Here is a 12,500-nt window from a genome sequence, read left to right on the forward strand (position 1 = left end):
AAGGAGAACGAGGAGGTGGTGTGGAGTGCGCTGGGTGAGTACTGCTGTGTGTTGTGCATCTGTTTGTTGGTGGGGTTTGTTACTGGAGCGTGAGTATTTCAAGGCGATGTTCATCAATTTAAGACTCTACTCATAATTCTGGATATTCTTTTTGGACAGCCCTCTTATTTTTAGGGACTGACATTTTCAGTGGTGTTCATAACGTTTGTTGCCCGTGGCCAGATCCCTTCTTGCATATAAAAAAGAAACTTATACCAGGATATTTCTAATGGGGAGCTGTATATGTGTGTTGACGCTTCAGACACAGGTAGTAAGTATCCTGCATCGTAATAATCAGAGGTCTTCATGAAATTCAGTGCTTAGAATGTGAACACGTCTTTGGTAGTTGGTATTTGCGTGCCTGTGGTGATTTGGGACACCTACATTCATTGGCAACGCGTGTGTTTTGTGGGCCAGCATGCCGTACTATCACCTGTCCATCTCACCTATCACTTCTCACCTCATGACTTACTTATGCATTGGAGAGAAATATGTTGACCACTGTACTGCTTGAAGACTATTTTTTATTCGATAGATAGATAAATAGACACATAGATAGATAGATAGGTAGGTAGATAGATCGTTATCAGTGTATGAAAAACGTGCTACAAAATAAACTGATAAATTTATACCCATCTATATACATCTATTTTATCTATCAGTCTGTATTAATCTCTCTCTCTCTCTCTCTCTCTCTCTCTCTCTCTCTCTCTCTCTCTCTCTCTCTCTCTCTCTCTCTCTCTCTCTCTCTCTCTCTCTCTCTCTACCCCTCCTCTCCCTCTGCCTACCCCTCCTCGTTCTTTTCATCCACAACCACTAATACCCTACTTATTTTCTATTGATGAAGTCGACATACACTCATTGTAACCTCTTCCCATGCTAATATTCCGAACTGTTTACCATAATGAATCTTAAGCGCAACACACAACCTCAGAAATCAAAATATCCTTACATCACCCAACGTTGGAAGGAGTGAATCAGTCAGCTGGCCAACCGTCTTTCCGTGCACCCGGTATAGGTAACTCTGCCATTCTCTTTGATTACTTTAGGGGTGGGCGGGAGTAGCAAATCAATGGCTCAAGGACCAGACGACCCACGTTGGCCCCGCTATGTAGTGTCAGTATCTGAAATCCATTACAGCAGGTTAGGGAGTTAGCAACCAGCCTTCTGAGGTCACGTGGAGAACTGACTTTGAAACTGATAATGTATTGGGAAATGGATAGACTGATAGATAAGGAGATAGATTGATAGACAAACAGACAGATAGATAGATAGACAAAGATTGATAAGTAGATACGAGGCAGACTTTGAGATTGATGGATGTAATGGGAAACGATAGATAGATAGATAGACAGATAGACATATAGGTAGATAGACAGTTATAGAGAGATATTTAGAGAGTGAAAAATCAGAAGATAAACAAACAAACAGGTAGGTTAATAGAGAGACAGCAAGCAGGTAATAAGGGGCAACAAGACGACAGGAACACGAAGGATGAAACAGACATTCACGATAGCTTACACAGAGAGAGGCGCATTTCAAAAGGTCCCCCATCGCGCTCCATGGATCCATCAGCTGGGGATTAGTGAAGCCTGCACACCACATCCCAAAACTCCCGCACCAGATCAAGTAATGGATGGATTGCCCCTGTCACTTTCCTCCCACAGAGAAAGTGTCAACAGTAGTCAGGTCACGCCACAGAATTCCCATTTTACGGTGTGCATGAAATGTGTTATCCTCACGTTCACTACTAATACTACTAATACCAGAAGCGTGGAATGTAGAGAGTGATGCTTTTTTTTTTTTTTTTATTTTGTAATCTGTACAGTCTCGGTCAGTATTTCAGCACAAGTGAGACAGGTTTCATGTGTTCAGGAGTTGCCATGTATAAGTAAACTGGCCTTTTGCAGTCACCTCGTTTTCTGTCTATCTATCTATCTATCTATCTATTTATCTTCTTTTTTTTTTTTCATTGCTCTTGTGGCCTAAAACCTGAACTATTTCAAGAAAACAGTATCAAGGCAACTCGGAAAATAAAATTGCTTCTCTTGCATCTTCTCACTTCTTAAATGAGAACGGTATCTTAAGCGATGTTTTTTTCTTCTTTATTCATTGTTCATCACTTGCCTGGTTTCTCTGATACAAGAAAAGAAGAAAAAAAAAAAAATGGCGAATATAACATATACGTAGGAGCAATGCCAGTCTCTCCTCCCTACGGCTGTAGCGTGACTTCAGAGGAACAAAGGAAGTGATATCTTATTTTACATCTAAATAATGAGTACTTGTGCAAATTGAGTGTTGGTAAGACGCAGTTTCTCTGTCTCCTCATCTTGTCTCTTGTCAGGATGAGGCAGCAGCAGTTTGACTTCAGAGGAATAATGGAAGTGATATCATATTTTACATTTCTAAGTAAAGGGTACATGTGCAGACTGGGTGGTGGTAAGACGCCGTTTCTTTCCTCCCACGGAGCTGGGGCACGACCATCTACCTTCAGGGATTTATGTCAAGGAATTACGAGTGTTCGGCAAATGTCTTCCCCTTGCAATATATTTAAATGTATCCTATGTATCATTCCAGGTGGATACATGTTCGTATGTCCCTCATTCGTACATTGGCGAAACATTTGTAGTGACGCTGCTTTCTCATAGTCACGCACCTTTGCTCCCTCTGCTGGAAAGTCCAAAGATGTATGTATAAACTTCAACAAAAGGCTTGAATTCAAGATGAAACATAGACCATTTAGCTGCTTGCCTTTATTAAATATCGTACTGCCCCTGTTGCCCGCAGTGTCGTGAGTGTGGGGTAGATACTCGTAAACTTCAGTAGGATGGGGTAGTTTGGGGTAGTTTGCATAATCTTGGCTGTACAGTATCAGAGTGGCAGGTGAGATGCTTCATTGGCACTGCTTATTTCGGTGCTGTAGTTTTTCTACGAGAGAGTTTTAAAGAAGAGAATTTTATATAAGAGAATCACTGTCTAACAAATATAGTTTTATACATTCGCCTGGAGATGAATTGAGAATCTATTTTGACGTTTTTATCAGGAAACTTTAACATAATTTCGGTCAAGAGTAAAAAAACTAGAAAAGATCCATTAAGGTACCAGTCCATTAAACAGACAGTCAAAATTGTATTGTGAAGTATCGTGACACCCTTTCAATGCCTCAGTGGCGAATCAAGACATCGTTAATCAAGAGGTAAGCAGAATTTCAGCTCTGTTATGTAAATAAGAAAGTCATGCTTCTCCCTGCCGTTACTGATATCTGGAAGCTTAACATTTTAAACTTTGGCAACAGAAGGCTGGTCAGTCCAAATGTAACATAATGAAGCTGTCAGAGAGAACATGTGCCAGATTGTTGCCCTCAATATAAATATGCATAATGTATTTTGCAAGCGTTCTTATCTTCCTAACATGTACCTTACAACTCTGGACTGAGAGAATAAAAAAGTTCTGGTTTGGGTGGCAGCTTTCTTGTCATACACACACACACACACACACACACACACACACACACACACACACACACACACACACACACACACACACACACACACACACACACACACACACACACACACACATGAATAAGAGACAAATAAATCAAAGTAATTAAAATAAATACTATTTAAGAGCTGAGGTAAAAAATGGAATGAAAGTTTGTGCCAATAAAATGGTTCGGAGAATTTACAAGATTTATTCATATCTTTCTACAAATCTACTCTTAGCCCTTGACATCGTGATTAGGTAATAACAGTGATGTCAGACGACGCCGTTGCTCCCTTAGCTGACAGATAAAAGGTGTCGTATGTAAGTGTATGATTCTGTCAAAATGCAGTTAAATTTAAGAGGATGAAGAGGGTTGTTGGACAGTTAGGAAAGAGCATGAGTGTTTTCATCCGAGGGTTATGTGAACTTAAGTTAGTTTTAGATTAATTCATTTCATTGTGTAGATCACGAATTTTAAAAGTTATTATATTTTTTACCGAGAAACAGTCAATCTTGAAATGGGTAGGCTAATGATATTTCTATAATTCCTTGATAGGTTACATTTCTCTTGAGCAACTGAGAGTTACTAAGTGTTTAACTGTGGCGTGTGAATGTGGGTATTATTGCCTAAAGGGAGTGAAACCGGTGAAGCCAACGTTACTGCCAGTATTCTCGAAGGCCTTGGCAGTGGCACGCACGAGGTCCATGATCAGTGGTACACTCTCCCTAGCTGCGTCGATCTCCTTCAGCATCTCCTGGTTGGAGTCTGCGTTCCTCAGCAGCACCGCCTCTCGTCCCAGCGCCAGGGAGGACTCCACGATCTTGTTGATGCGCGACACAGCGTCACCGTTGTTTTCGGAAATGCTTTTGAGGAGCGGGGGGATGAACTGTTCAATGAGAGCCGTGGTTTTTTTCAGCGTCTCCTTGTCCACCTCAGTAGCAGAGGATGGAAACTTTAAGCCGCCCGTCGCTGCTCCTGACGGTGCAGCCATGGCCAGACCAGCCACACTCACCAGCAGTACAGCGACCTGACGAGAGTAAAGGCTGTTATAGTGTGTTCATATGTGTACATGCAGGATGGCGTTACTATACATGTTATCTTACTATGGATTGATTGGTTGATTGACTCTATTGCCATTAATATACTAATAGATTACATATTAAGGCATCATGTGTGCTGAAAACCTCAATATCACGCTTGCATTCTGAGTTGAGTTCTTATCCAGAGAAATACACTAAATCGATATAATGTCACTGGAAGAAGTAGTATTATGCATGCAAGTTTGTAGAATTATGCAGTCTATTGAAATCGAGAAGATGGGGGAATGAAGAAGACTCGGTAATTATATTTACATAAGCGACGAAGGCTACTAAATGAATTGTTGCTCATAAAAAAAAAAAAAAAACATAAAAGAAGTAAGAAAAGGTTAAGACTGGGTGAGTGTGTTATAAAGGAACAACAAACTATAAAGCAAATATAATGAAAGGGCATAAAAAGTTCTATAGTTCTACAAGGTGGAATTTCACTTCGATCTTAGTTCAGAGTTCAGAAAGCTCAAAGAAAGAGATGAAGTATCGTTGTTTCCGCCTGATACCAATAGCCTATTACAAGGCATGAAAGACCATTCAAAGTGTAGATAAGCAGAGTCACTTAGTTCCGACTGTAGATAGCCGAAAGATTAAAAGGTTAGTTCTTGTATATATTTCCTAAATTTCCTTATGTTGTCAGGAGAGTTTAAGTGCAAATAACAAAAATAATTTGCAAAATCAAAGAGCAAAGTGTAAAGAGCAAAATATGATCAAGGTGGATGAGAAGAATTTCTTGGAAAAATCAACGTCAGACTTGTTATCTCTTCAGTAAACATTTGAAGAAAGATCAAAAGTTAAAACCGAGGACACATTTTGTATGATGTTATTAAGAAAGCTCTGTTAAAAAAAAAAATGATATCGCACTTGTTGATAATACTGCTTCTGTTTCTCCTCAGAAAAAGAATGGAGATATGGAGTTTGTTCTTAAGTCTATTTTTTAAGGAAAGCCAGACACAGGCACTGGTGAACGAGTATCTTATTATTATTATTATTATTTTTATTTTTTTATCCACAAAACAGGATTGTTATTTATAATGTGTTCAAACCGGTGGCCAGTATGTTTTCCCGGTAGGGCTGATTCTTGGCTATTTCTAAGAACCGGTGACGTAATTGGCAGTGTTGGCAAATGCAACAACAATAACCAAGACTGGTAGGTCACGTAGACACAACGAGGCGAGCTGTGTAAAGTCTACATGCACGCTGAAAGATGATTCTTGTTGAGGTGTTCCGACTCACCTGAAGTTTCATTGTGATATGAAGTGAAGGAGAGGGAGCGACTTGCTTCTGCAACTGGCAAATATCAACTAAAGTGTCAGTAGGCATGCTCTTAATATACTACCAGCGAGTGCGTAAATGTGCCCAGATTCCAGCTATATCCAGATTCTACATATGCTCCTGTTCTTTTTTTTATTTTTGTGCCGGCATCATCTATAGGACACCACGTATACTTCAGGTTGAAGGCGCGAGGTTTTCCAATAAAAAAAACGCAATGGATCCTTCAAATGGTGACGTAAATTCAGGAAGTGGCATGTGGCCCGTCGCCAGCCTGCCTTCCTTGCTACGGTATCTTTTTTTGTGTATTTTTATGTAGTGTCATTTATATAAATCGTTGCCTTTTGTCGTCCACTTTAATGGAAAAAAGAAAAAAAATTTGAAGACCATAGTTAATAACTCGTAAATACACACACGCACACACACACACACACACACACACACACACACACACACACACACACACACACACTCACTCGGACTTGCCCTATAGAGAGAAGTTGATGAATGTACGTTACGTTTGTACTCTGCAGCGTCGTCGGGGGTGCTATAAGCTTTGTTTTTTTACATAAATACTTACATACTGATCTTAACATTACACACGGGACTGTAAATATCCGGAATCATAGCCGCCCGTTAACTGTGCGCACTAGATTTTTATCATACAAGGAACTTCAATTTGTAGGTGTTAACACATATATTCTGCAAATTGTTAGGCTGTGGAATATGTTTCCAAGCAATACTGTGACTGCTCCAAACCCAGAATGTTAAATCACGCCTTGACCACATACTGCAGTGCCTTCCTGACAACCCTTTCGGAGAAGGTGGTGAACTGTATTTAAAGGCCTGTCCACACCAGAAAACATTGTTTGGAAACAATGTTTGCAAACTGTTTGCAAACTGTTTCCAAACAGTTTGCAAACTATTTCCAAACTGTTTCCGAACAATGTAGAAACGTGATTTGCAAACAGTTTCCGAACAGTTTCGAAACTATTTGCAAATTATTTCCAAACTGTTTCCAAACAGTTTGCAAACTGTTTACAAACTGGAAACAATCTTTCACGTGTATTTGTTTCCCATCCAGAACAGGAAACTGTGTGTGTGTGTGTGTGTGTGTGTGTGTGTGTGTGTGTGTGACGATAAATCAGTACAGTTTTGCCAGATTGTCTGTAATTTCTGGAGATCTTATGAAATTTTTATCTTTTGTCAGAATTTAAGAAATTAGTTATTGTAGAATCTCCTGAAATTTTTACCTGTGGGAGGTACATCCGTAAAAGTATTTCAAAGTCTATCGTGGACATCCGAAGAAAAATGGTGAAACCCGCTTCATCTACTCTCAAATCCACACACACACACACACACACACACACACACACACACACACACACACACACACACACACACACACACACACACACACACACACACACACACACACACACACACACACACTCTCTCTCTCTCTCTCTCTCTCTCTCTCTCTCTCTCTCTCTCTCTCTCTCTCTCTCTCTCTCTCTCTCTCTCTCTCTCTCTCTCTCACACGTAAACAAACTCAATGTGATGACAGGAATGAAGATCGCATGTCTGGCAGATTAAGGCCACCATATCACGCAGCTGCAGTGTCAATATGTTTCTGAAGAAGAATTTTCTATGACACAAGCGAGAAATATCCGTGTTGTCGGACAGGCTCGATATGTTATTGAGCAAGTTCTTTGGTTCACTTTCATCTTTGACAGCAAAAAAACTAGTATCGTATGAGAAGGAGGACAGAGAAGGGTGTGCGTGAGTGATAGTACTGAAAAAATTAAATAAAAAAAAAAAAACAGCACGACGAAAATAAGTTAATGAAAAAAATATTGGACACGAGACAGTTTTCTCCTGCTGTAATATGGGATCACACAAGGACAGTCATCATATGTCTTGAATTTCTTGCAGTGTTGCATCTCCTGCCATCTTCTACCGTTATCCATGATTAATACTCCCCTGATCTTGATAATTGCATGCCTCCCCTCCCCTGTGGCCTTGCTTTGTTTTCCACTTACTCTCATCCCCTAGTCTGTCTACCTTACTAATGGAAGAGTTAACCAGTATCTTCACTCTCTCGGGAACTCTCTTCCTGTTTATGCTTTTCCTTCTGCCTATGACTTGAAATCTTTCAGGAGAAGGTCTATAAGTAATAAGGGTATCATAATATCCACACCAACTCTCTTGGCTTCTCTCTTTCTGTTTCTATTTTTTTTCTTTCTAATCACAGCTTGAAGTATTTCAGAAGAGGAGGGAGGATAAGGACACTCAACCTACGTATCTCCCTTGGTTATTCTCTTCCTGTTTCTCCTCCTGCTTAAGAGTTGAAAAATTTAAAAACGAGAGCATGGAGATATTGAAACCGTCTCTCTTGGCTGTTCTTTTCCTGTTTCTTCTCGGGAATGGCATTATGAGGGCACTGGGTATTTTTCCTTGGCCGGTCTGTATGTATGTATGTATGTATGCATGTATGTATGTATTATCCAATTTCTTAATACCTGAACACTTTCTACATTCTCTTATTTCCATCTTTCACGGACTTTATCCTTCATTTTTTTTTTTCAGTCTTCTTCTTCTTCACCACAATCCCCTGTAGCCCAACTTTTATATTCTGTAAACTTGTAAAGGTGATAAAATGACGTATCATTGTTCATAAGTCAGTGAGGAACCTCCGTTAAGACTTCCCTGCACATCTCACTATTTTGTATGCGTTGTTTCACCGGCTGATGAATGGAATGCACTCATTAATCAGGTTGTTAGTGCTGAGTGATTAGGGAACTTAAAAAGAAGATTAGATAGATTCGTGGATGAAAATGATAATTGGCAATACATAGGTAGGTATGTTTCATGCAGAAACTGCCGTGTGTAGTTCTGATAGCTTCTTGCAGATTCCTTTATTTTCTGATCGTTTTCCTATCTTCGTATGATTGCGGCAGTGTAACTTCACTGCCTGATCTCGTGGCACACTAGAGACTGGAGGAGTGATCTGCAGGTGAGTCCGGTGAATAACACAAGCATATGACTCGGGAAGGAACAGAAGTGAAGGAGGTGATGTAAAGCATCCACCTTCACGCAGACTGAGCAGGTGGTGAGCCTTGAGGTGCCAGGCCAGAGCTTTGGTGAAAGAGAGACGGAGGGTGTCTCGTGTAATGGTGGACTAGCCTAGTAAAGGTAGTTATTTGCTATTTTTTTTTTTTTATATCAAGACAAAAACTCCGAGTAGAACTTTCGTATTAAGGTCACAAGGGATAAGTGTTCCTTGAGATAGTGTTTCGGTAAATTTGCTGCACCACTGTTCTGACTGAGGCTGCACACCACTTGTATCGAGAGATCACTGGTTGCTGGAGTGACGGTGACAGGATAGATGGTGGTGGCTTGTAGACTCTCCGATGAATTATTGGCAGCGTGGAGATCGTGGGTAGTGGTTTAGATGATGGTTCATTGTGCGAGTAAAGGCAACACAAAAAGACTGATAGTACTTCCTGAGACACAGATTACGAAGGACGTAACGATGCTTTATTCTCTCTCTCTCTGAAGACTGAACTGTCTCTGAACTGATCTCTCTGATAAAAGAGAGAGAGAAAAAAAAAAAAAAAAAAACTGAGCTGAACTGATGCGCTCTCTCTCTCTAGCACTGACTCTAGCTACCAGTACACGCTCTATTTATGTGAAAGAAATGGATCAGGATTCAGAATCTGAGATGAAGGAATAGCCATTCAACTGTCTCTAATGACCAGGAAGGAAGACAAGAAGGCAATGCAAGTGTTTTCCCTAAGGACTGGCAGGAATGTAGGGAAGGTGTGGTACTCCCTTGAGAGGGAGAAGGTTAAAAACAGGTGAGACTGCCCACGATTGAACAGTGCACGTGGAATGAAATATATGAACGATATATATATATATATATATATATATATATATATATATATATATATATATATATATATATATATATATGTAATTATTATTATTATTATTATGACTGATGCAACTGATACAATGGGAAACTGTAACTTTTAGATTTACATCCCTTAGGGTGCGTGCACAGACAAAGTAGGTTTGCCCGCACGGGCAACCGGCGCCGACCTGCGCCAAGAATTACACTATATAAACAAGTGCAAGGGCGGGTTCACGCTTGGCAATTCGCTGCTGAATCGCCAGCCAAAGCGAGCCGCGTTCACCCGTCTGCTGGACTTTTGTTACCTGGCGGCTGGAATTGCAAGCCGCGCCAACAAGACCAACAGGTTGGTTGTCCAGCCGCCCGCTGCTTTGTTTCTATAGTGTCCTCGGGAAGAGTTGTAGGATGTGGTGTCCGGAGGCAGAAAGCTTGATGCTACAGTGAGGGACCAATGTCATCTCTGGGATCCGAGACGCTCTCTCTCTCTCTCTCTCTCTCTCTCTCTCTCTCTCTCTCTCTCTCTCTCTCTCTCTCTCTCTCTCTCTCTCTCTCTCTCTCTCTCTCTATATATATATATATATTTACCGATCGCTCTTCCTTACTTGTTGCTTGAAAACGCAGTTTAAATGTCAGGCGTTCACCAGGTATCACTGCATCTCTCATGTGGGTATCTTTCTTCTTGATAAGGGGAGTGAAAAGCTGCAGAAGACCATGGTACTGCACCCTGCTGAGGCGTATCCAGTGACTCCAGGTGTCTGGGTCTTCCACGCTCCGTTCAGGCAAGAGTGGCAGACACTCCTTTCTCCTCTTCTACTCAGCCAGGGACGTTTTATCTTCCGGTACGCTAAAAGAAATGCAGCTATCACTTCAGCTATCACATCGGCATCGTCGCTAGAGAAGGACATCTTGCTGAGTTACTGTTTGTTTATAATCACTTCCCCCCAACCAGCCGCCCCTTCCCAGCCGCCTGTGTGAACGTACATCCAGCTGGGAGGATTTATTGCCAGGTATTGCCAGCTTGTGGAGCGTGGCAATTCAGCAGCGAATTGCCAAGTGTGAACTCTCCTTGACCGTGCACAGAGGAAGCAGATTCGAGCGTGTTGGCGCCGGCAGCTTGCTTCAACCCCCTTTCCTGTTTGATGGGATCATTCTTGCCTGTTCAACTCGCGCAGGTGTACTTTACTAAGTGGAAAGCAAGATGGATGTTGAGCTCCTGATAACCAAAATATATGAGAGACAACCTGTGTGGAATAAATGGAATAAGCACCACGCTAACAGGAATGTTGTGGATAGGCTATGGGCTGAAATCAGAGCACTGGAAAGATGAGATTCTCTAAACTCTTCTCTTTAAGTTTATTTCATGTACTGGTTTTTTTCCTCTTGACTTTTGTATGAACACTATCGAGGAGCATGAACTCATTAACAGACGATGATCTCGACATCTTAGTGTACTTCGTGGATTGTAATTGATCACAGATACTGCCTCTCTCCGTGTCGCTCACCGCGCGGGTCGGAGCTGATCCGCGTTCATTGAGGAAACTTTATCACCCCGGCTATCGGCACGGGTTGGCGCCGGAAACCAGCGCGCCGGTTGTTATGTGGGATAGCTGTTGGAACAGGACAGCCAGGAAGTTGTAGGTTCTCTATAGAAACACGTACAAACTGTGGTTTCTATATCAAGGCAAGGAACAAACGAATAATGCCAAGGCAGACCATGAACGCATGGCTGCCTCGGAAAACACCCGCCAGACTGAGGATTACAGGGTTGCCAAGCGTACAATAAATGGAGGTACAATATGAAACATGGTGCAGTACATTACATATCCACACCGGTAACCTGCTTTCTCCCTGCACGCATCCTTAGAGAGCCTTAGATCAAAAGGGGAGCTGTAAAAGAGGGTTAGACTAATTTATAGATGAGGATGATAAGTGGAAATATGAAGGCATGTTTCATATACGAGTAGAGACTGCCACGTCACTTATTTTCTGAAGTTCTTGTGTTGTCATGTTATAAGTAAGAGAGGAGTGCATTCATTCAAACAAAGGGAGGTGATAAATACTAAATTTACTATGGCGAGGTTTCACAGAATTGTTTCTGAAGTTTCATTGATGACTTTACAAGATTTGACAATAATTTGAGTGGAACAAAATCTGCTTACGTCAAGAAGTCCTTATAACTAAAGGAAGGTGTGGCAGTGCTGGAAAGCTAGAAAGTAAACTAAAAAGAGAGCGAGGACACGTAAATCACTGGACTCTGCTTCTATTGCAAGTGCTTCGTTGGGGAGGAACAAGTAGCATAGTTCTTCTATAGTTGTATGTGTTTGGTGAAGTTGTACTTTCTTAACTTGGTCCTTTTCTGCCTTTGAGGTTTCATTGGCTTGGGATGTCAAAGTCAAAGGTGCCGCTGGGCTTACTGTCTTTGCCATGGGAGTTTATGGTGGCCCTCATGATGTCCAGGATGAGCGGCATGGTCTCCCTGGCGGCCTGCACTTCCTCCAGCTCCTCCTGGTTCCTGTCCGATGGGTCCTTTACCTTCAGGGCCTCGCGACTCAGCAGCAGGGAGGAGTCCACGATCTTGTGTAGCCGGCTGGTCATGTCGCCGTTGTCGTCATTAATGGCTTGGAAGATCGGCGGGATGAATTTCTCGATGAGGTTGACGGTTTCCCTCAGTTGTTCCTCGTCCAGGTCTTTTGCA

At 41.6% G+C, this 12,500-nt stretch overlaps 3 protein-coding genes across 6 annotated transcripts in view; 1 reads left to right on the forward strand and 2 right to left on the reverse strand.

The window, feature by feature from the left end:
- Positions 1-61, forward strand: part of LOC135107080 (uncharacterized) — a 153,695-nt gene extending 153,634 nt beyond the window's left edge. For 3 of the 4 annotated variants that reach the window (XM_064016711.1, XM_064016710.1, XM_064016712.1), the window contains one exon: positions 1-61. This exon is cut by the window's left edge and continues 152 nt beyond it. The gene's annotated coding sequence lies outside the window, so the exon portion shown is untranslated. The other variant, XM_064016709.1, reaches the window with a different exon arrangement.
- Positions 62-3,717: 3,656 nt separating this feature from the next.
- LOC135107082 (uncharacterized) lies at positions 3,718-5,928 on the reverse strand. Its single transcript, XM_064016713.1, has 2 exons — positions 5,851-5,928; positions 3,718-4,553 (listed from the first exon to the last, which is right to left on the reverse strand). The coding sequence occupies exons 1-2, from the start codon at positions 5,860-5,862 to the stop codon at positions 4,146-4,148; spliced, it is 420 nt and encodes a 139-aa protein (XP_063872783.1). The 5' UTR covers positions 5,863-5,928; the 3' UTR covers positions 3,718-4,145.
- A 5,925-nt stretch (positions 5,929-11,853) lies between these two features.
- Positions 11,854-12,500, reverse strand: part of LOC135106705 (uncharacterized) — a 1,091-nt gene continuing 444 nt past the window's right edge. The window contains exon 2 of the mRNA XM_064015963.1: positions 11,854-12,500. This exon is cut by the window's right edge and continues 74 nt beyond it. Coding sequence (XP_063872033.1) covers positions 12,176-12,500 — 325 coding nt within the window. The 3' untranslated portion in view covers positions 11,854-12,175.

Source organism: Scylla paramamosain, chromosome 14 (genome assembly GCF_035594125.1).
Source record: "Scylla paramamosain isolate STU-SP2022 chromosome 14, ASM3559412v1, whole genome shotgun sequence".
NCBI lineage: Eukaryota > Metazoa > Arthropoda > Malacostraca > Decapoda > Portunidae > Scylla > Scylla paramamosain.